Source organism: Aedes aegypti, chromosome 2, assembly GCF_002204515.2.
Source record: "Aedes aegypti strain LVP_AGWG chromosome 2, AaegL5.0 Primary Assembly, whole genome shotgun sequence".
Classification (NCBI taxonomy): Eukaryota; Metazoa; Arthropoda; class Insecta; order Diptera; family Culicidae; genus Aedes; species Aedes aegypti.
The window spans coordinates 450,160,264-450,181,375 of record NC_035108.1 but is presented as its reverse complement, the minus strand read 5'-3'; the positions used below and the strand labels follow the sequence as shown (position 1 = coordinate 450,181,375).

General features: G+C 37.4%; 1 protein-coding gene across 1 annotated transcript; it reads right to left on the bottom strand.

Moving 5' to 3' along the window:
* Positions 1–6,216: 6,216 nt before the first annotated feature.
* On the bottom strand, positions 6,217–9,127 carry LOC110677173 (glycine-rich cell wall structural protein 1.8-like). Its single transcript, XM_021848045.1, has 3 exons — positions 8,983–9,127; positions 8,306–8,900; positions 6,217–8,272 (listed from the first exon to the last, which is right to left on the bottom strand). Exons 1-3 carry the CDS (start codon positions 8,986–8,988, stop codon positions 6,576–6,578), a joined length of 2,298 nt encoding a protein of 765 aa, XP_021703737.1. The 5' UTR covers positions 8,989–9,127; the 3' UTR covers positions 6,217–6,575.
* Between the last annotated feature and the right edge of the window lie 11,985 nt (positions 9,128–21,112).

The window sequence follows — 21,112 nt, the reverse complement described above, 5'->3', positions numbered from 1 at the left end:
TTTTTGTCATTGGTGACTTTAATGCCAAACATCGGTCATGGAATAATTCTCAAAGTAATTCCAACGGCAGAATTTTATTTGATGAGTGCTCTTCAGGATATTTCTCAATTCAATACCCTGATAGCCCCACATGTTTTTCCTCTTCTAGAAACCCATCTACCAATGGTTTGGTCTTAACCGACTCTAGTCATCTTTGTAGCCAACTGATTACTCATGCTGATTTTGATTCTGATCATGTCCCTGTTACATTTCAAATATCCCAAGAAGCGATTCTCAATCCTATCAGCTCCACTTTCAATTATTTACGAGCCGACTGGAATATATATGAAACGTATGTTGACTCTAATCTTGATGTTAACATTTCTTTAAAAACTAAACTTGATATTGACAATGCTCTTGAAACTTTAACAAATTCCATTGTTGAAGCCCGGAGCATTGCAATTCCAAAATGTGAAGTAAAATTTGAATCCGTGATTATAGACGATGATCTTGAACTCTTGATGCGTCTTAAAAACTTGAGGAGAAGGCAATTTCAACGCACTCGCGATCCTGCTATGAAAATTATATGGCAGGATTTGCAGAAAAAATCAAGAAACGTTTTGCTCAATTAAGAAACAAAAATTTTGAAAATAAAATTTCTCAATTGGACCCTGGCTCTAAGCCCTTTTGGAAATTATCTAAAATCTTGAAAAAACCTCAGAAGCCAATACCGGCATTGAAAGAGGAAAACAAATTATTACTAACTAACGAAGACCTGAATACTTCGCGGTCGATCACGTACGTCGACCTAGAACCAAGAGCGGAAGAAGCGTTGACGCCAAACCACTTTGTTCGTGGTGTCAGTGCAATCGAGGTGGAACAAGGCGTTCTACGAACCAGCGAGAGCGAGGCGCTTCAGTATCGCTACAAGCGGACACAGTATCTAGCGGACCTGCTCTAGGCTCGCTGGGTAGCCGAATATCTGCCGACGATTAACCGAAGGACCAAGTGGTACTCAGAGTCGCCGCCATTGGTCTGTGGTGATCTGGTGTACATCACTGACGAAGCCGTGCGAAAGAACTGGATCCGTGGCATCATGACCAAGGTCCACCAGGGCGCGGACGGCCGAATCCGACAGGCAGTGGTGGAAACTGCGAAGGCTAAGTTCCGAAAGCCGGTAACCAAGCTGGCGGTGCTGGAGGTGCAGCTGTAAATCCAGTGCGACCCAAAGACCCTCACCAGAGTTACGGATAGAGGTATTATCCATCCAGGTTAAATTTAGAAAATCAGGTTCGGCCAAGTAGAAGTTATACTATTATACCGAAGTTCCATAGTGTATCTTTGGACGGTAGTCGGGACTGAAATGATCTGTTACTGAATATTTGCTAAATGAAATACGTTGACAAATAATCATGTATAATAAATTTGGATGCAAAACTAATCAAATTTGTAAAGTTTTAAATCGAAATAAAAACTTTTGTGCAAAAATTACACTATAACAAAGAAAACTTTTCTTGTCGTTTATCGTAACTCGTCACGCGCATCAGACAACCATAAACTATCAGTTGAACTATGGTTTGTTTACCTTCGTCGCTTCGTGTTAGCAACTCACAAAAGTGAAAACATAGATTTGCTCGTCTGTTTCAAATAGATTTTGGTAAATAAATTAAAACGGCCTAGGTTCTTGATAAATTGAACAATACGACGGAGGTGTAGTTTAAACTCTACGTTTCTTAGATTGTGAAAACCTGTTTTGGAAATTTTACAGATTCGAGGATGAAGAATATTTGGATTTGATGCAAGACCAAGACGGATCCGTTACAAACCGACGAAAGCAACATTTGAAAGTAAAACTAGTTGTGATGCCGGGGAAGGACCTTTCAAACAGAGCTTCGACTATCTCTTTGTTTTTACGGGAGTTTTCTTCCGACGCTTGTATCGCGGTCAATTACGGCCAAGTGAATTCGCTAAACGCAACGTAGAAGGAGATTCGATGAATGTCAGATTGTGTTCGACGATGAAGTGGACGGAGAAACAGCACCCAGATCCGGACGATATTAATCTGTTTATAACATTGTACGACGAGACCAAGAAGAAGACATACGCGCCTTGAGATGGATGATATGGGTTATGAAAGGGGTCTGCGTGATCTGTGGGGATTTGAATTCTAAACTTGTAACCAACTCAGTTATTAGGTCACCAAGTGGCTCGGTATCTTAGTTGGTAAAGCGCTCGTCTAGCATACAAGAGTCCTGGGATCAAATCCCAGCCAAGCACGTGGATTTTTTTCATAATTTCACCCATAATTTGTCCATCTTTACTACGCGTAATGAGTTAGTTATTTAAAAAAATATTGTTTCTCGATATTTTGGCACCATATTTTCACAAATTCTCAAAAAACTCTTTTTCTTTTAATAGCTTTGCCGATGTTATTGGGGCACTAATAAAATATGATATTCGTCATGATGATGATGGATTTTTTATATATTGACGTAGTTATAACTTATTCCTTCTTGTCTACAGAGGTTTAAGTCAAGCGTGTGGTACACAGGTATGCACGACTGTTTGATGACTTATAATTTTAATATAGTTTTTAGGCTGTTAGAGAATTTTAGGCATTTGTAGTAAGTTTTCTGATTAAATGTCTGTTATTTCTTAAAAATAGTTTTGTAATCAGCTTGGGGGTTATCAATGCTGGCAATGTTATGGATTTTGTTGAACTCATCATTTTCCTGAACACTGGTGAAATTTATGAAAATTTGTGGTTGAGACCAGCAGTATTTTTTTTTCGCATAGTATGGAAGCTAATACTGTTGTTCATATCTGTAAATATAATCATACTATTTATTGTTTGCAAATCTGGTTAAATTGATTAAAAATAATCATCTCAGAGATACATAATCGTCTTGTTGTTGTTTTGTAGGAGTAAATGGCGGACCATCATCTTCATTATCATCATCATCATCATCATCATCATCATCATCATCATCATCATCATCATCATCATCATCATCATCATCATCATCATCATCATCATCATCATCATCATCATCATCATCATCATCATCATCATCATCATCATCATCATCATCATCATCATCATCATCATCATCATTATCTTAATTCGATTTTTCTTCTCTAAGCACCAATTTTTTCCGCTGATTTAAGCAACATTTTGTTGAATTTTTAAGCACATTCTTCTGATAATCAGCATTATTTTGTTATTTTTTGCAATTTTCATTGAATTTCGGCTATTTGGATTGAACACTATAGCTCGGTGAATTTCAGCAAAATATAGATTATCGATTCAGTAGATAGTTCTAAAACTGTTGAATATCCTTTCCGAATACACTAACTTTCTAGCTGATAAGAATATTGAGCAACAATATAGTTCAATATTGTCTCTGATTTGAAACGGTCATGCGTCCGTATGGTTTTGAGTAACGCAGACACACATACAACATACCAATACCATTACATTATTAAATGTATGGTCAGCCCACTAACTTTAATATTGTTTACCTTCAGATAGCTTCTGAATATCTTTGCCGAAGACACCAACCTTGTAGCCGTTGGGAATCTTGCGATAGAGAAGATTGGAGATTTATTTTGACTAGCGCCACCTAACAGATGTATTCCCAATTAGACTCCATGCTCGCCATGCTGAACAGCATTGCCGAAGACACCAACTTTATAGCTGATAAGGAACTTAAGATAGAGACAATTAAAGAAAAAGTTTTACTAGCGCCACCTAGCGAACAAATTACCATTCAGGCTCTTCACCGCTAGATTTGATTCAATCTGCTGAATTGCTGAAAATGCTTCTAGCTGATAAGGATCTTGAGGAAGAGAAGATTGAAGATTTCTTTTTACTAGCGCCACCTAGCGGATGAATTTATGAATAACTTTCCCGACGACACCAACCTCCTAGCTCCATTGGAGTTTGAGGTCAATTTTGGAACCCTTGTGTCCACGTTTTTTCCATGATGGGAGATATCTCACACAAGGATTGTAAGACTAACTTATTGCATTTACCGTAATCCGGGGTAACATTGATCAGCGGGGTAAAATTGATCGCAATGACCCTCTTCGTAAAAAGCTCGAATCAACATTTGTTGATGAAATATTTTCAATGCATGAATGGCGATTCTTTTTCTTCCAATCATGAGCTAATAAACAATAAGGTTTTTGCGAAAATAAAGTTGTGTTCATGCGTAATTTTTTCAACTTTTGTAAACAATGATTTTCATGATTATGGATGACACCATAAAAGAATCATGTCTCACATGAGTTCTGTAAACGATATGAGCAAGAGAAATGCGGTTGTTACTAAAAATGACATCGCCGAAAACGACTCCGTTGTCAAAATTTCCATAAATATGTTCAATAAAACATAATTCACTAATTATTGTAAAGCGTGAAGAATTTCCTTTGGAAATTGCATACATTTAGGCGTATTCCACAATTCAAGGTGTTTTTAATTTTAAAATAACTCAAAGAGTAAATGACTTATAAGAGTTTGACCTTCATATTCGGCTTCAGGGACCATGATTTTAGTAAGTAATGATATTTTCAATATTACCGAACGATGTTTTCATGGTGTGATCAATGTTACCCCATATCAGCTAAATCAAAAACTCACTTAAACATTTTTTTAAACATGCTTTAAACTTTCAGAAAACAAAATACAGTACATAAACACGAGCAATGGGTGGCAGTACTTGTTTTAAAAATATAAAATTTGCAACACATGCATTTTCAAATCAAATGTTTAAGAAATATTCAAAGAAATGATCAATGTTACCCCGGATTACGGTACTTAAAAACTTTTTTCAAATTAGTTACTAGTCTCCGAGTTGTCGCCATTTGAAAATTCAAGGTTCGTCTCGGGCTTTAAAGGTTAAGAAAAGTGTACATCAATAATATGTTAAAAAGCACAATATTTTGGAACAATAAAAATTATTTTTTTACATGTAGACTCCAAATGGGATACTCTCGTTTTACGAACTAAATTCCCTCGTTTAAGTAACTGATAATATTTACGAACCGATTAAATTTACGAACCCTCGATCTGGTTCGTAAATTGAGATAACAGTAAATTTCTACAGAAAACATTATGTCTCCATTTGGACGCAGCTCACATAGTTTCTACTTGTTTTTGTCGTTTTTACTAGGCGTCAATATTATTTATTGCACGAACAAACAAAACTTAAAAATACAATATGTATTTTGAACAGAGCAAGCATAACGTAGCAGTTAATCTTGCCACAAATTCATCAACTTAAAATCGTTGAAGGCTTCTTCGGAAATCCCCCTAAAAATGTTTACAAAATGATTCAGAATTTCTTAGGTATCCTCCAAAGATATCAATAGAAATGCGCTTAGATCCTTCCAGTAATTTCCTAAAGATTTAGTAGAGCACCCATTCGATAAAAGGATCCAATGAAAACCTTGATAAAATATTCTCAAAAATCTATCCATCAGTAGTATCTGTAACAGATACCTGATAAGATCTAACTTACTTACTTACTTGGTGTTATGAATCGAACGAAAGATTTCATTGTACCACTCATTCAGCTGCAAACTGAAAATGCCATTACATACTTTTGACCCACTTTTCACGAGTTTTTCTTTCGATGCGATCTCACCTATTAATAAATGATAGTATGCTCAAAGCCTAGCCAATACGAACCATCAACCAAGTACAAATCAAAACCAACAAGAACTTCCACTTCCTCCAGGTATGTTCTCGAGTACATTTCGCGATCAGCATCAGCAGCCCCAAACAGTCCGATTCGATCATTGCATGGTGCTCCATGAAGACCGCTCGTTTAACCCACTGTTCGCCAATCCAAGTTTCACTATCAACTCAACCAACTGAACCATTAACGTATAAATAATATGCTGAAGCAACATCTTCGCCCACTCACGGCACTAGCATGTTGAGTTAATTGATTCCGCTCCACCTGCAATCGGTTTGTGTGGGAGAGAGCTAAACCAAGCACGGTTATACGCTTTGCCGCAGGGGATGACATCGGCCGACATTGCTTGAACATGATGGTTAGTAGGGTGATGGTCAATTCCAGTGTACTAAAGTAGTGCACTTGACTCGCAAGTGCGGTCAAAAAATTGGAATTGTCAGAAATGTTAGTTTGGAATGCAATAAATAAAAACGCTATTTAAGTGGCATATAGAACATTCCGAATTATATTTCACAGAAAATGTTATATATATACCTCATCTTTTCAAGTTTGCTTATCAATAGTTCACATGATTATATTAAAATCTAGCAGTCTTTAGTTGGATGAAGATTTCTTTACATTTAAACTAAAAGTTTTATTTGGGTGAGTGATTTCAACATTTCCTTCATAAATTTTACGCCATACCTCCTGGTTCATTTGTGCGATTCCTTTCTATCCCAAAGGAAGACTAAGGTATGGTCAATCGAATTTAAAATCATCCAAATCTAAAGCAACGCTTGCGTCAGAAGTAGTTAAAAAAATCCATTACATCTAAATAACATCAGTCTGATAGCACTGTACAATTGTATAACTTAGGCATTTTCTTTTAACCTACGCTCTTGTAAAAATGACAATTTAGAACCACTTCGAAGAAGCTTTCTTCTTTTCTTTGATGTGGTACGTCACTGGTACATGCTTTGTGATGTAAACTGGTTTTTCGATGTATTCTGGAACGATCTTCTCAACGTGAACTGGGTACGGTTTCGGCACTTTGATGTATTCCTTTTGGACAACTGGGACTTTTACTTCCACTGGATATGGAACGGGATTATCCACTTTGTAAGGAATAGTTTTCTCTACCACGAACGGAATCGTCTTCTCCACTACGTATGGGATCGTTTTCTCGACTTTGACTGGATATGGCACCTTGTAGGGAACATGAACGTCCTTCTGGATTTGAACAGGGTATGGAGCTGGAACAGTCTTGTGAATGGTTATTTTGGTTTCTGGTTGGGGTATCTTATCAGAGCCGGAGGAACCGTGTCCGCCACCGCTACCAGAACTTTTGCCATGTCCGCCATCACCACCGGAACTTTTTCCATCACCTCCGCCAACGCTACCGTATCCTCCGCTGAGGTCACCAGAACCATGCTCATGCACCACATCAACTGTACCAGAACTCTTGCCATGTCCTCCACCCGAACCGCCTGAGCTCCCCTTTTCGCCTCCACCGCTGCTACCACCAGAGCTCTGTTTGTGATTTCCATTACTGCTGGCGAAAATAGGCTCATGTCCTCCACCAGAGCTATGTCCATGGCCACCTCCGATGCTTCCGAAGCTAAAGCCGTGTCCCCCACCGCCAGAGCTGTGACCTCCACTGCTACCTCCCGAGCCGTGTCCATGACCACCTCCGAAGCTGCCGAAACTGATTTCGTGTCCTCCACCACCAGAGCTGTGTCCTCCACTGCTACCTCCCGAGCCATGTCCATGACCACCTCCGAAGCTGCCGAAACTAATTTCATGTCCACCACCGCCAGAGCTGTGACCTCCAGAACCATGTCCTCCAGAACCGTGTCCTCCAGAACCGTGTCCTTCAGAACCGTGTCCGTGGCCACCGCCAAAGCTCTCAAAACTAATTTCATGTCCTCCAGAACCATGACCATGGCCGCCACCAATGCTACCGAAACTATGGCCGTGTCCACCACCGGAGCTTCCCTTGTCACTTCCACCAATGAAACCGTAGCTATGGCCATGTCCTCCACTGATACCACCAGAGCTATGTCCATGGTCACCGCCGAAACTAATTCCGTGACCTCCACCGGAGCTCTCTTTGTGGCCTCCACCGATGCTACCGAAACTGATTCCATGACCTCCACCGAAACCGCCTGAACTTTCCTTATGGCCTCTACCGATGCTGCCGAAACTAATTCCGTGGCCTCCACCGGAGCTCTCCTTATGACCCCCACCGATGCTGCCAAAACTGTGTCCAGAACTGTGTCCGTGACCACCACCGATGCTACCGAAACTATGACCATGTCCGCCAGAGCTTCCCTTATCATCTCCACCACTGCTGCCGAAACTATGGCCGTGTCCACCACCGGAGCTTCCCTTGTCACTTCCACCAATGAAACCGTAGCCATGGCCATGTCCTCCACTGCTACCTCCAGAACCATGACCGTGGCCGTCACCGAAACTGATTCCGTGACCACCACCTGAGCTCTCCTTATGACCTCCACCGATACTGCCGAAACTGATTCCGTGGCCTCCGCCGGAGCTCTCCTTATGACCTCCACCGATGCTGCCAAAACTGTGTCCAGAACTGTGTCCGTGACCTCCACTGATACCACCAGAGTCGTGTCCGTGACCTCCTCCGATGTCTCCGAAACTATGGCCGTGTCCTCCACTGCTACCACCAGAACTCTCCTTGTGACCTCCACCAATACTTCCAAAGCTGTGTCCGCTGCCGCCAAAGCTATGTCCATGTCCTCCACCGCTTCCACCAGAGCTGTGGCCATGTCCCGCATCAAAAAGACCAAAACTGATCTCATGACCCTTTCCACCGGAACTCTCCTTATGATCCCCACCATGGCCGGAAGACTCTTCTTCGTGTCCCTTGCTGAAGCTGACCGTAATATGTTCGTGGCCTCCACCGTAGCTGGATAATCCGTGTTCGCCTCCCTTACCGGAGTCACCTCCACCAGATGATCCCTTAGAACTTTCCTCATGCCCATATCCTCCACCGGAAGACCCTTCCTCGTGTCCTTTACTGAAGCTTACAGTAACGTGTCCATGATCTCCACCGTAACTGGATAGTCCACCTCCGTATCCCTTATCGGTGCCACCAGAATCTCCTCCATGTCCAAATCCTTCATCCCAGAGATCCCGCTTTTCCTTCTTAGGGGAATCGTCAACTGCCGCACAGGAAGCGATGGCCAACACCATAGGCAACACTACGAACGCCTGCAAAACAGAGAAAACCGTAGAAAGATCACCGGTTAATCCACAATTGCATAACCGCCCACGGCTGAACTGATTCGCTTACCTTCATATTTGACGCCGTTTGCTTAAACTTTTTACGCTCCAGTGAGTGTGACCGGTGAGACGACCGCTGATGAATGGTGTCCTACAAGCCGGTTCCAACTTGTTTTATAATGGTTCACATGTGGCCACCGGGTCTCTGCGTTGCCAAAAAGAAAACGATCTGCACGTGCCACCACACGGGCATCGCATTTCGCAAATTCTCTCCGAACTGTGTGCACAGTGGGATTGGAGCGAAGGAAGAAGAAGGGCACGAACGATTGCGACGGAACTTTGGCGATTGGGGCTTTTCGGAGTGTTGAGGAATGTTAATTTATTGTACCAATAGGGTAATTGAAAAGGGACACATTGCATGTATGCAATCCGTATACGGTGATGGCGAAAATGTTTTCGTTCTGAATTGTAGGTTCTGTTGTAATAGCATAATGATTGAAACATTGTAACCAAAGAGTGATTGAAGCAATATGCATGTGTTATCATTCTATGTTGAAGACATTGAAACATATATGATAAGATTTAAAACATCTGTTTAAGGCAAAATTTAGTATTAGTAATTTTAAAATCCTTCAGGTTCCGACCAGATTGAAGGAGTTCATTGAGGAAAGAATAAATTGTGAAAAAGATTGTGGTGATTCTAAGTTTGGATTGAAATGTTGTGAGATTTTCGTAATTTTCAAAGGTTTTATTCGAAGTATTATAAATTTTCAGTACTATCAATACAATTTAATTAAATTACTTAAACGAGAAAAGCAGACATTAATAAAATTCATTAAATTCATCAAATTCGTCTACCCTTATCGATCTTATGATTACGAATGATCCTGATTTTGTGCTTAATTTTAATCAGGTCTCGGCACCAGCCTTTTACAAGCATGATATCATTTTTTCGTCTCTGAATATTGCACGATGCTCAAAAGATACTAGTATGCGAACCTTTAGAGATTACTATAACATTAATATGACTGCTCTGAGTGATGCTACCTTGAATATTAACTGGAATCTACTTTATAGTATAACTATATAAGTAGTATAACCGTTAAGAACTGCTAAGCCTAAGAAAAATCCTTGGTTCAATGATGAAATTTGTAGTGCAATGATAGACAGAGATATTTCTTATGCTCATTGGAAACGTACGAAGAATATCATTGACTTCAATAATTATAAGCGAAGGCGTAACGGAGTGACTCATTTGATTAATACTGCTAAATCAAATTATGTATCAAATCACCTAGCATCTTCTAACTCGAATAAGAACTTGTGGCATAAACTAAAGCAGATTAATGTAAGAAGTGGTTCTGACCATTTGGCTGAAGTGACGAATAGCGCTAATGAAATAAATGACTATTTTGGTTCGAATTTTACTGCATGTGATCAGAATCTGTCTATCATTCCTTCTCAGTATAACAATTTTAGTTTTTCAACTGTTGTGGAGAGTGATATTGTATTTGCAATCAAGTCCATTAAGTCGAATGCAGTTGGGATGGATCTGATTCCACTACGTTTTATAAAACTGTTGCTGCCCTTAATAGTTTCTGAGATTCGTTATATTTTCAATTTAATTTTAACGTCCTCAAAGTATCCACAAGCCTGGAAAGTTGCAAAAATAATTCCTATTAAGAAAAAACCTAGAATAAATTGTTTGGAAAATTTAAGACCAATAAGTATTCTTTGCGGTTTATCGAAAGTGTTTGAAAAAATTCTGAAAAATCAAATTTTCCAATTTGTCGAATCATTTAATTTACTCAGTGAATGTCAATCTGGTTTTAGACCAGCGCATAGCACTACATCTGCGATTCTAAAATTAAATGACGATATTCTTAAGACAATTGATAGGAGAGGTGTAGCGTTTCTATTGATGATCGATTTTTCAAAAGCCTTTGATCGCGTCTCGCATGTTAAACTTGTCAATAAGCTAACCACTCAGTTTTACTTCTCACGAGATGCATCAAATTTAGTGCGATCTTATTTATCTGGTCGAACTCAAATTGTAAATATTAATAATACAGCTTCACAACCAATTCCTATTCTTTCCGGAGTGCCTCAAGGGTCAATATTAGGACCTCTTCTTTTTTCAATATTTATTAACGATCTCCCATCCGTGTTACAATATTGCAACGTCCTCATGTTTGCCGATGACGTTCAGATATATTTAAGTTCTGCAGAACTTTCTGTTGCCTCGATGTCTGAACTAATAAAATTTGGATCTGAAACGTCTGATTACTTGGTCACAGGCAAATTTTCTTCCTATAAATGCAGAAAAAACCAAAATTATGCTTATTTCAAGATCTAGATCGGACCATGTCTTACCTAACATCTATTTGGGAGAAGATGTCATTGATTATGTGACGGAAGCCAATCTACTTGGTTTTGTCGCACAACAGAATCTTGAATGGGATTCTCATGTAAATTTCCAATGTAAAAAAATCTACATGGGCCTTCGTCAGCTTAGGTTATCTTCGAGCATGCTTAAATTTGAAACAAAAATGCAGCTGTTCAAGAGCCTTATTTTGCCTCATTTTATGTATGGGGCGGAACTTCTGTTAAATGCTTCGGCGGAGTCCTTGGATCGTTTGAGAGTAGCTCTCAATTGCTGTGTACGCTATGTATTCAACCTGAATGGTTACTCTAGAGTTAGCCATCTACAGTCACAGCTATTAGGTTGTCCTTTCTACGAGTTTGCTAAGCTTTGTTGCTGTTTGCTTTTAAATAAATTAGGGTCGATGTACCAATAGCCGCATAGCAAAGAACAAAAAATCATAGAAAATCGAAAAATAACGCTAGCGTCATTATTTTTACATCATCTGAATGCTTTTTATCTTGGTTTTGTGGGGAAAATATGAAAACTACGAAAACTCAAATGTTTGTATTTATTATCGCGTGTGCCACTATAGGAATACATGTGCCTATAGTAGCACTATTTCTAATTCCTGTTCCTATAGTAGCACTAGCATCACGGCGTTGGCAAAATACTTATCAAAATCGTATTTTTACAAATTTTTTATATTTTTCCTACACAGTGTGGATCAAAAGCTTTCGATTGATGTAAAAAAGTTCTTATTTCATCAATTATTTTGTATAATAAAAAATAGTTTCTCTCAGTAGTGCTACTATAGGAACAATAGGTTAACTATAGGCGCAAGGGAGCTCAAATTTTAAGCAAAACTAATTATTTCGATCATTTTTTGAAAAAAATCAAGCTGTGTATAAATGGTACTTAGATTAATAGCTGCTTACCTTCATGTCAAAAAATATTTTGAAAAGATTTATAGCAAAACGGCCGTGAAAAGCCACTAGTGCGACTATAGGGGACTGTCCACTAAGGGAACACTGACCCTAGTTAGTAGATCTTCTCCAGCATATTTGTTTGAAAAGTTGAATCGCTTTCAAAGTGCAAGAACTCGTAACTTTCTTATTCCTAATTATAACACATCTCATTACGGTAACACCATATTTGTAAGAGGAATCGCTTACTGGAATCAGCTACCAAATGAATTAAAGAATGTAAACTCCGTGGATATTTTCCGGCGAGACTGTATTGCGTGGTTTAATAGGAGGATTTAGTATTTTTGTTAGTGTAATGTTTAAGTTTTTTTTTTTATAATTAAGTAGTTGATGAATTCTGATGGACTCAACTTATGTAGTAATTTAAAAGGGGCAGCCCTTACTCTACAGATTTATGAATCAATAAATAAATAAACAAAAATAAAAAAAAAATAAAAAAAATTTTATGTGATGATGGGATGAAGTCTATGTCTGTGCAAAACCAAAAGATTTTCTTTAATTCGCAATCGTGAGACGAATTAACCACAATCATCGATGCCCAGTACAAATTTCAATGACGGCCTTCTTCGCCTTAAGGTGAAGATAAATCGAAGCCAAACCTCATATTTCCAAGAGCACAAATCTGGAGAACCGAACACCCGTTTGAGCTGAAAAGTTAATCGATTGGTCACCACCAGCTAGTGACCAATCGATTACACCGTTTGCATAACCTTCTTCTTATTCTCCTTCGCATTACGTCTCAACTGAGCCAGAGCTTACTTTTCAGTTTAAAGTTCTTTAAAGAGCACTTCCACAGTTATTAACTGAGAGCTTGCTTTGCCAAAGTTTTTCGCATTCACATATCGTGTGGCAATGACATTCTACACCCAGATGAGTCCAAGAAATTTCAATTACAAAAAGGTCCTAAACCTACCAAGAATCGAACCCAGACACTTCAACATGGCTCTGACTCTTGAAGAAGCTTTTATATTACTGGAGGTGTCACTGAAGAAAATTTCTTGGGGCAAAGCCTGCTGAAAATTTTCAGTAAGGATCGTTGAAAATAAGACTTGGGAAATTCCTGCAGAAGTTTTGATTGAAAGTTTTACGAGTCTAGGAATCCTTGAAGAAATCCCTGGAGGGACACATTAAAAATTCAAGAATATTTTCTTGATAAAAATCCAAGAAGAAACTTCGTTTTTTTTTTGTATTGTATATGTCCTCACTGGGACAGAGCTTGCTTCTCAATTTTTATGTTTTGATGAGCATTTCCAGAGTTATTAACTGCAAGCTATCCTTGACAAAGTTGCCATTTTTTGCATTCGTATATCGTGTGGCAGGTACTATGATACTCTATGCCCTGGAGAGTCAAGTAATCCATCATGAAGAGATGATGCATGATACCCTGAGCGAATTCATAAAAATATCCCTGAAGAAAAATCCTGGAATTGTATTGAAGGAAATTGTTAGAAATATCTTTAAGAAAGTTTTGAAATACTTCGTAAAAGAATTGTTATAAAAATATCTGAGAAAACCCTTGAAAAAAATCCGCAATAATTTCTTAAAGAAATTTACCGAACAATTTTGAAAGAACTTTAGGAGAAATGTTACTAATAAAAATTTATAGAGGAATGCCGGCAAGTAATTCTTTGAGTAATTACTTAATCCTCCAATGAAATTGTTCCGAAAATTTCTGGGAATTGCTAGAGGATATTTTAAGAAAATTTATAAAAAAAAGTCCAGTAAGAAATTTGCAAAACAATTTCTGAGAATACTTTTAAATGAATCGCTGAGCTAATTACTGGAGTACTTCTCGCTTGACTTCTCGAAGTTATACCAAACAGTGGGTTCAGAGAGAAAAGATTCTGAAATCAAGGGTAATGTCTTCGCATATTGTTCGCCACAATCAGAGCATGGGCTAGTTTTAGTGGGTCGTCAGTGGTGTGGCATCCCCACATTACCTGACGTACCTTTTCAGGGTTGTGGTTGCAGACTTCCCCGCTTGGAAAATAATATTCTCAATGGAACCTACACAAATTTGTGTGTTTTTATCTTTATTGAAAAAATGTTTAACCCTAGGTAAGTTTATCTCAGGACCAACGACTTTACTTCCCTTCGGAAGGAGGTCAACACTATAACTTTTTAAGTCATGAGTGACTATCTCCGGGATGTGATTCGATCCCAGGTCCTCGGCGTGAGAGGCGTGTGTTTTAATCACTACGCTAGGTCCGTCCCCACCTACACATTTTTTTTTTTTTTGAACAATCCCCGTGAGAATTATTTATCACTGAGTGAACATTGCCGTAGAAATATCTAACGGAAATAATTTAAAAAAATTAAGAAACTTTAGTAGCAACTCGTGAGAAATACCCATTAGAATTTCCTAGATGGAACTCCCGGAGGTTATTCCCATTGCAATGGTGAAATTTTTTAAAAGTTTTTTTTTTTGCGGAAATGTCTCATATGAACGCCATGGAAACTCCTGAAATAATCCCAGAGAAAATTCCTTAGTGAATCCATGTTGAAATACCTGAATAAATTTTTAAGCGGATCAGTGAAAATGTTCCGGTAGAAAGAAATCTGGAGGAATATCTGAAACTAGTTTCTAAAGAAATCACTGAAGAAAAGTTCTAGAGAACTCTTGAGGCAATTATAAAACCAAAGGCTTGGAGCAATTCCTGAAAAGAGATGAAGTAATCTCTCAGGTAGTTCCTCAAAGTATCACTGATGGAATTATTTAACCCTCTAATTCCCAACCCCGCCTTTAGACAGGGTACCCTTCATGACTTTTTGTGTTTTTTCGTAGCTTTGAAATCAATTTATTTTGATGGTTAATAGGTTGAACCTTAACACGCATATAAAGTAAGTTTTTAAGACCTTGGAAACATTTTTGTATTTGTGGAAAATATTTGAAAAATTGTAATAATTCATAAACTACAAATGCTTGATTCTAATTTAGAGTGTAATACAAAAGTACGACGTTTCAGATTATTCCGAAATGAATCTAACATAGAAAGAAAACCTGGTGGTATAAAAATCACTCCTCGATTGAATAAAAATTAGAAAAATCGAAAACCAAAATTCATGAAATTTGCCATAAATTACACATCATAGCAAAAATGACATTTTTGCGTGTCCCAAGGATCAAATTATATGTCTCAAGTAGGTTCAGGGTTGCTGAATCTGATGCCGTTTTCAGAAATGTTACAGCACGTCACAATTTTTAGCTACAGGTCGCGAAAGTTGTATAAAACACAGCTTTTATTGATGTTTCCATAAAATTTATCGAACTTTGTTGTGATCTAATACACCAAGCATGCTATTTTGTACTTAAACTTTCGTTTTGGATATAATTTGGATGAAATTGAACAGTTAAATTTAGATTTAACCGATTTTATCGACAAGCTTGCTGTCTCCATACAACATTTTTCGTTTCTCTCATATGGCAAAATAAAAACTTTTTTAAACCATCAAAAAATAACTTTTCCACATCGAAAGTAATATAAACTTTGTTAAAAAGTATAGTTGTACAAATAAAGTTTAAATTCTATGGCAAATAAAGCGAATAAATTGCCTTACAAGCTGGCAAACTTGCATGCAAGTTGGCTAAAATAGTCAATTTTCGCATTTTCAACAGCCAATATCTCAAAAACTAGACGTGCTATGATATTTTTGAAAACGGCAATGAATTCAACAACCCTTAATTGAATGAATAGCGGTATTTTGGCGCTTGAGACAAAAACGTGTTCCGCAGTGTTATTGACCAACTAGTGTTTATTCCGATTTTAGACAGCAAAAATACTGTTTAAATCAAGTAGAAATTCATTGGGATATATCTGGAAGAATCTTTAGGATTCAAAATCGCTTGGGAAATTATAGAAGGAAATTCCTTAAGGAATTTTGAAAAGCAAGCTCAATTCCGTTGAGGGCATAATACAAGGTGGAAAATATAAAAAGGAATATTTTGAGGTTTATTCCTGTTAAAATAAAATTATTAAAGATATCTAGGAGAATGTATGAACCACATGGAAATTGTCAAGAGATTAGAGAGAACCAAGAGATCAATTTTGAATAAGTAATGAATATTCATTAAATTTGAAGAATTTTCGAGTCAAATTTTTATTATTATTTAATATTCTATGATAATTTCTTAATTGTTATCGAAGAATAATTAAACAACCTCATACTGTTTGATTATTATAAAAAAACGCTGTGATCATCTCAGAAAGAGTAAAAGGTTCTGATTAACTTGGAAATATTTAATGTCCCAAATGAAAATGTTTGATGATTATTAAAATAATATACAATTGGAGGTAAATCAGCTTGTGGCTGAAAGCCTTACTAATAAAAAAAAACAACTAAATATTTGTAAAACAGAACACAAATGTGTTATCCAAAATACTTATTATATTATTTGAATATTTGAAGAAAAATACTTGATAAAAATAAATTCCTGAACAAAATTTTTGGACGAAACTCCTGGGAGAACTTCTAAAGGAATTTCTGGGAAAACTTGGGGAAATTAATGAATAAAAAAACGATTGAATATTAGAAGGCATTTTTGGCAGAATTCTATACAAATCTACAAAGAAGTTTCTGTGAGAATCCTTGGAACAATAACTGAAGTAACTCTCTGGGCGAATTTTATGATAAACAAAAAAAATGTTGGAAGAATTCCAGAGCAAATTATCGAAAGAAACTTTCAAGAAATATTCAGAATCAATATCTATAGGAAATTCGTAGGGAAACCACTGAGTGAATTTCTCCAATAACACAAAACAACAAATCTAATGGGAATTCCTGGAGGAACTTCTGGAAGGAATTTCTGGTAGAAATCCAAAGCGATTTCCAAGTGAATTTTTGAGTCCTTGATGAAAGTCCCAACAGACATTACAAAGGATATTTCAGAAGAATCCTTGAGGCTGTGCAAATCGCTGAAGGAAGCCTAGAAAAAAAAAACATGTATTCATGAAAGAATTTCTTCTCAGCTCTCAGAGACATGGAAAAATTCCTACAAATTTCTTGAAAATTCCTTGCGAAAATTTCTACAAGAATTCCTGAAGTAATTACTGTAGGCATCCCTCAAGATTAATTCTTAGTGCAATACCGGAAGGAAATGCCTTATGCAACTCATTGATAATTTTTAAACTATACGCAATTTACTATGAAAAAATTTCGAAAGGAATTTCCTGGATGGACCCGTGGAAATTTTTTGGTGGTTTTCCTGATAAAATGGATGGAAGTATGGATGATGCGAAAGTCTTGGAGGTATACATGAAGGCAAGTCCAGGAAAAACTGCTAAATCGAATTTTTGTAGTACAGTGGGATTCCGTTTTTGGCAACAAAGTCCAAATTTTCAGTTGCCAAAAACGGAACCGTGCCAAAATCGGAACCCTTATTTTAAATTTCATTTTTCAACTACTGGTTTTGAAAACATCATTAGAATGTTATTATATCATCCTTATAGAACCATATGGCATAAAGACTTCTGAACGGTTCACTTCGAAGCAGTTTTCCGTAATATTGTACTATGCTATGGATCTATAACGCCGATATGTTTATTGTGGCAAACGTTCTACATCCATGCTTTTTATGCCTCAACGTCTTTAATGATTTTTAGAAGCTTTATGTACACTATTTGTTTGAGTGGGCCATGTAAAATTAATAATTGCAACAGTGACTTTTATAAAAGAACTGAACATTTTCCTAAAACTGTGTAAGAATACGAAAAAAATTAAATGCGTTACTGTATGCATACAAAGACGTTTTTAAGTACAAATCAAAAGCCCTGGGTATTGAAAAACATTAAAAATCAGTTCAACTTTAGGCTTTAGCGTAAAATTTTACAAAATTCGGTAAGTTTAGAATACCTTCCTAATTAATGTTTCTGATAAAGTAAAGCATTTCATAATGAATAATTGACTGCAGTCAAAAGACCAAACATAAACAACTACATCTTCATGCGCAATGTATGTAACTCCATAATAATAACAGTGACCTAAAAAAGTGACTTTTAGTTTAATGTGCTTGTGCTCTGTTCAAACAAGCTGTTCCAAAACTGGAGAGAAGTGATTTTTAGTGTACCACCTACTGGCAGACCCAAGTGGGCTGGACACTTAATAGGAATGCCTAAGAGATTGATCTCTAGTTGAGATTGTGGTGGATATGAATGGCCTTATGAAACGTTGCGAATGCATGACAAATGACCATCCTGAAGTAAATAAGCGCGTACGGGAGCCCTTAGTAGTTAATGAGATTTGGGGGAATATCAACGAAAATGAAGATCTGGAATGTAATCGGTGTGTAGTTGACCTGCATTCAGATAAATAAAGCAACAGACACGATAATATTTACAAAAAATACAAATTTTAATGGTTTTCAAAAATGTTGCCAAAAACGGATCCATTTTGTTGCCAAAATCGGGGGGTGCCAAAATGGAGCATGCCAAAAACGGAGCATGCCAAAAACGGAATCCCACTGTAGTTATTTTGAGGAATGTTTTAGAAAATTTCGTGGAGAGACACTTAAAGGAATTCCTAAAAATTTCCATGCAGTATTCAGAAAAAAAACTTCGTCACGAATAAATCTAAAAATTTTAAAAACTCCTGAAATTTCTTTCAGTGATTCCTGTTTCCTGTATGATTCCTCTGAATTACTGAAGAAAAATTCTTGCAGGACTACATGCTGTAAATTTTAGGAGGAATCGCTGAATGAAATCCCAGAAGGAAATTCCATTAGCAACTCCTGGAGATTTTTTTTGAGTACTTTGGACTTTGGATATATTAATTGTATTTTCGTAACAGTAGAGGAACAAACGATTGTCTGAATCAGACTTGCTTTCAGATCAGATGTACAACTAGTATTTGCGGACAGGAAGCAATTGCTTTCAGAAAAGCACACAAACTTTGCTCTAGGTCATCAAACAACTTTCAGAATTAGCCTTCCCCAAGGCTCATGTCTTAGTCCCTTGGTTTGTAATTTTTATGTCCCAGATATTGACGGCAGTTATAATCTTCGTAAAAAGTCCTCGAGGCGAAATTTACAAAGACCATAGCAAAATTACCTTGGGCTAGTAATATAGAGACCTGGGAAAATGTATTTAAATTTAAATAATGTAGATTTGAGTCAAAATTGTTGGGGTGTTTGATCCTTCGACCTTGACGCTTGCTCCTGCGGGGACCGGCGATGAGGGCAGGATCAAACATGTCGCGCGTCGGTCGAGTGAAAATGAAAAAGTGGCGTGATCGATAATTTCTTTTTGATCTTTCGACGTTGACGCTTGCTCCTGGGCAAAGCGTCAAGAAAGTCCGAGCAGTCGTCAGTTGTTTTCCTTCTCGGGTCGCGCGCCCATTTTCTCTGTGTGTTTTTATATAGCTGAGCAAACGAGTGAAGCTGAAAGTGGATTGTTGCTGCTCAAGGATGACGGATCAATTGGTGAGCTCGTTTCATGCTACTATTTCTAATCTATAAAATATGTATGATTGCACCTTTGATCGTTATAACGGTGAGACGTAAATATGATTTTTCAACAAACTATGAGAGGTTCGTCACTGTGAGTGTCGACATAAACTCTGATTCATAAATTATTTACGTCCTTTTTTTTCTCAAAACACCTTTTTCCTTTTACTTTTATTTTTGTAATTAAAAAAAAACTTTGAATGGTTCGACACTACGAGTGTAAACTTGCGAAAGGTTCACTTTATTTAACAAACTTTGAAAGGTTCGTCACCTCAAGTGTCGACATAATTTTTCTCTACATAGATATTGTTCATACCAAACGAAAATATTATATTTACGTATAAGCATACTTATAGCTCACAAATAATTATTTATCATGGTCTAATCGCTTATCAAAGTGAATCCTGTGACCCAACGATCCTCCCCATTAACAAACATCCCTCGCAGTAGCCTCTGCATCTCCAGGCAAACACGGTCTCCAAATAGCAAAGGTTACACACTAACATTCCTTCCCCCAATCCCACCTGACTGCAAGGACTTGGCCGGCGCCGTTATTGACCCTGTATAAATAGAGGCACTGAATTATGCACAATGAAGAAGATTATGGCCAATCCCAGCCGATCTTCTAGTTGATTCTTTGTGCATTTTCACTGACCTCGGTCAATCACGGAATAGCAACCATTGATATGTGTAGTCAGTCTAAGCTAAGCTAAGCTAAGCTAAGCTTAGCTGTAGATTTCAGTCAAAATTGTTGGTAAATTCTTGGCTTTTACTAAATATTGAAATATTCAAACAAACCATGACAGATCATTAGAATGTTGGATGTGTTTAATAGAATATCAGCTTCAGTACTCTGATAATAAAATGGAAAAAAGGTATTGATTTCTAAGTATCCTAGTCTGTTTATGATCATTCCTGAACAAAGAGCACTGTAATTTTGACAGTATATTTCCAGAAAGCTGTGACAGTTTGCTGTATAATAACTCAAGAAAAGTTTTAAAGTTTTCGATATAACTTTGATGATTTTCTTCAGCGAATTGCAGTGTTTTCATTGAAACTGAAAAATTCAGTTCCATGCGATTTAATTTACTACTTGCTTTAAAATAATATAATCTCATGTCATAATACGTCTGTTAGAAATCGTATCCGATTTGTGTTTTAAATTTAAAATCATTAATGTTGAAAATAATATCGATGAATTGTGTTTCACTGTTTTCACTTCTCGGGAAGGGGGGGGGACTTGCCCCCTCGGCACCCCCCCAAATCCGGGCCTGTCCAAAACCCTGCGAACAATACTAGGCGGTAAAAAAAGGGCATTTGGCGGCGTCGCATGAATCATGAGTTGTACCAAGTATATAAAGAAGTGGATTCAGGCTCATAGAACACTAAGGGTATGCGATATGGATTTTTTCCA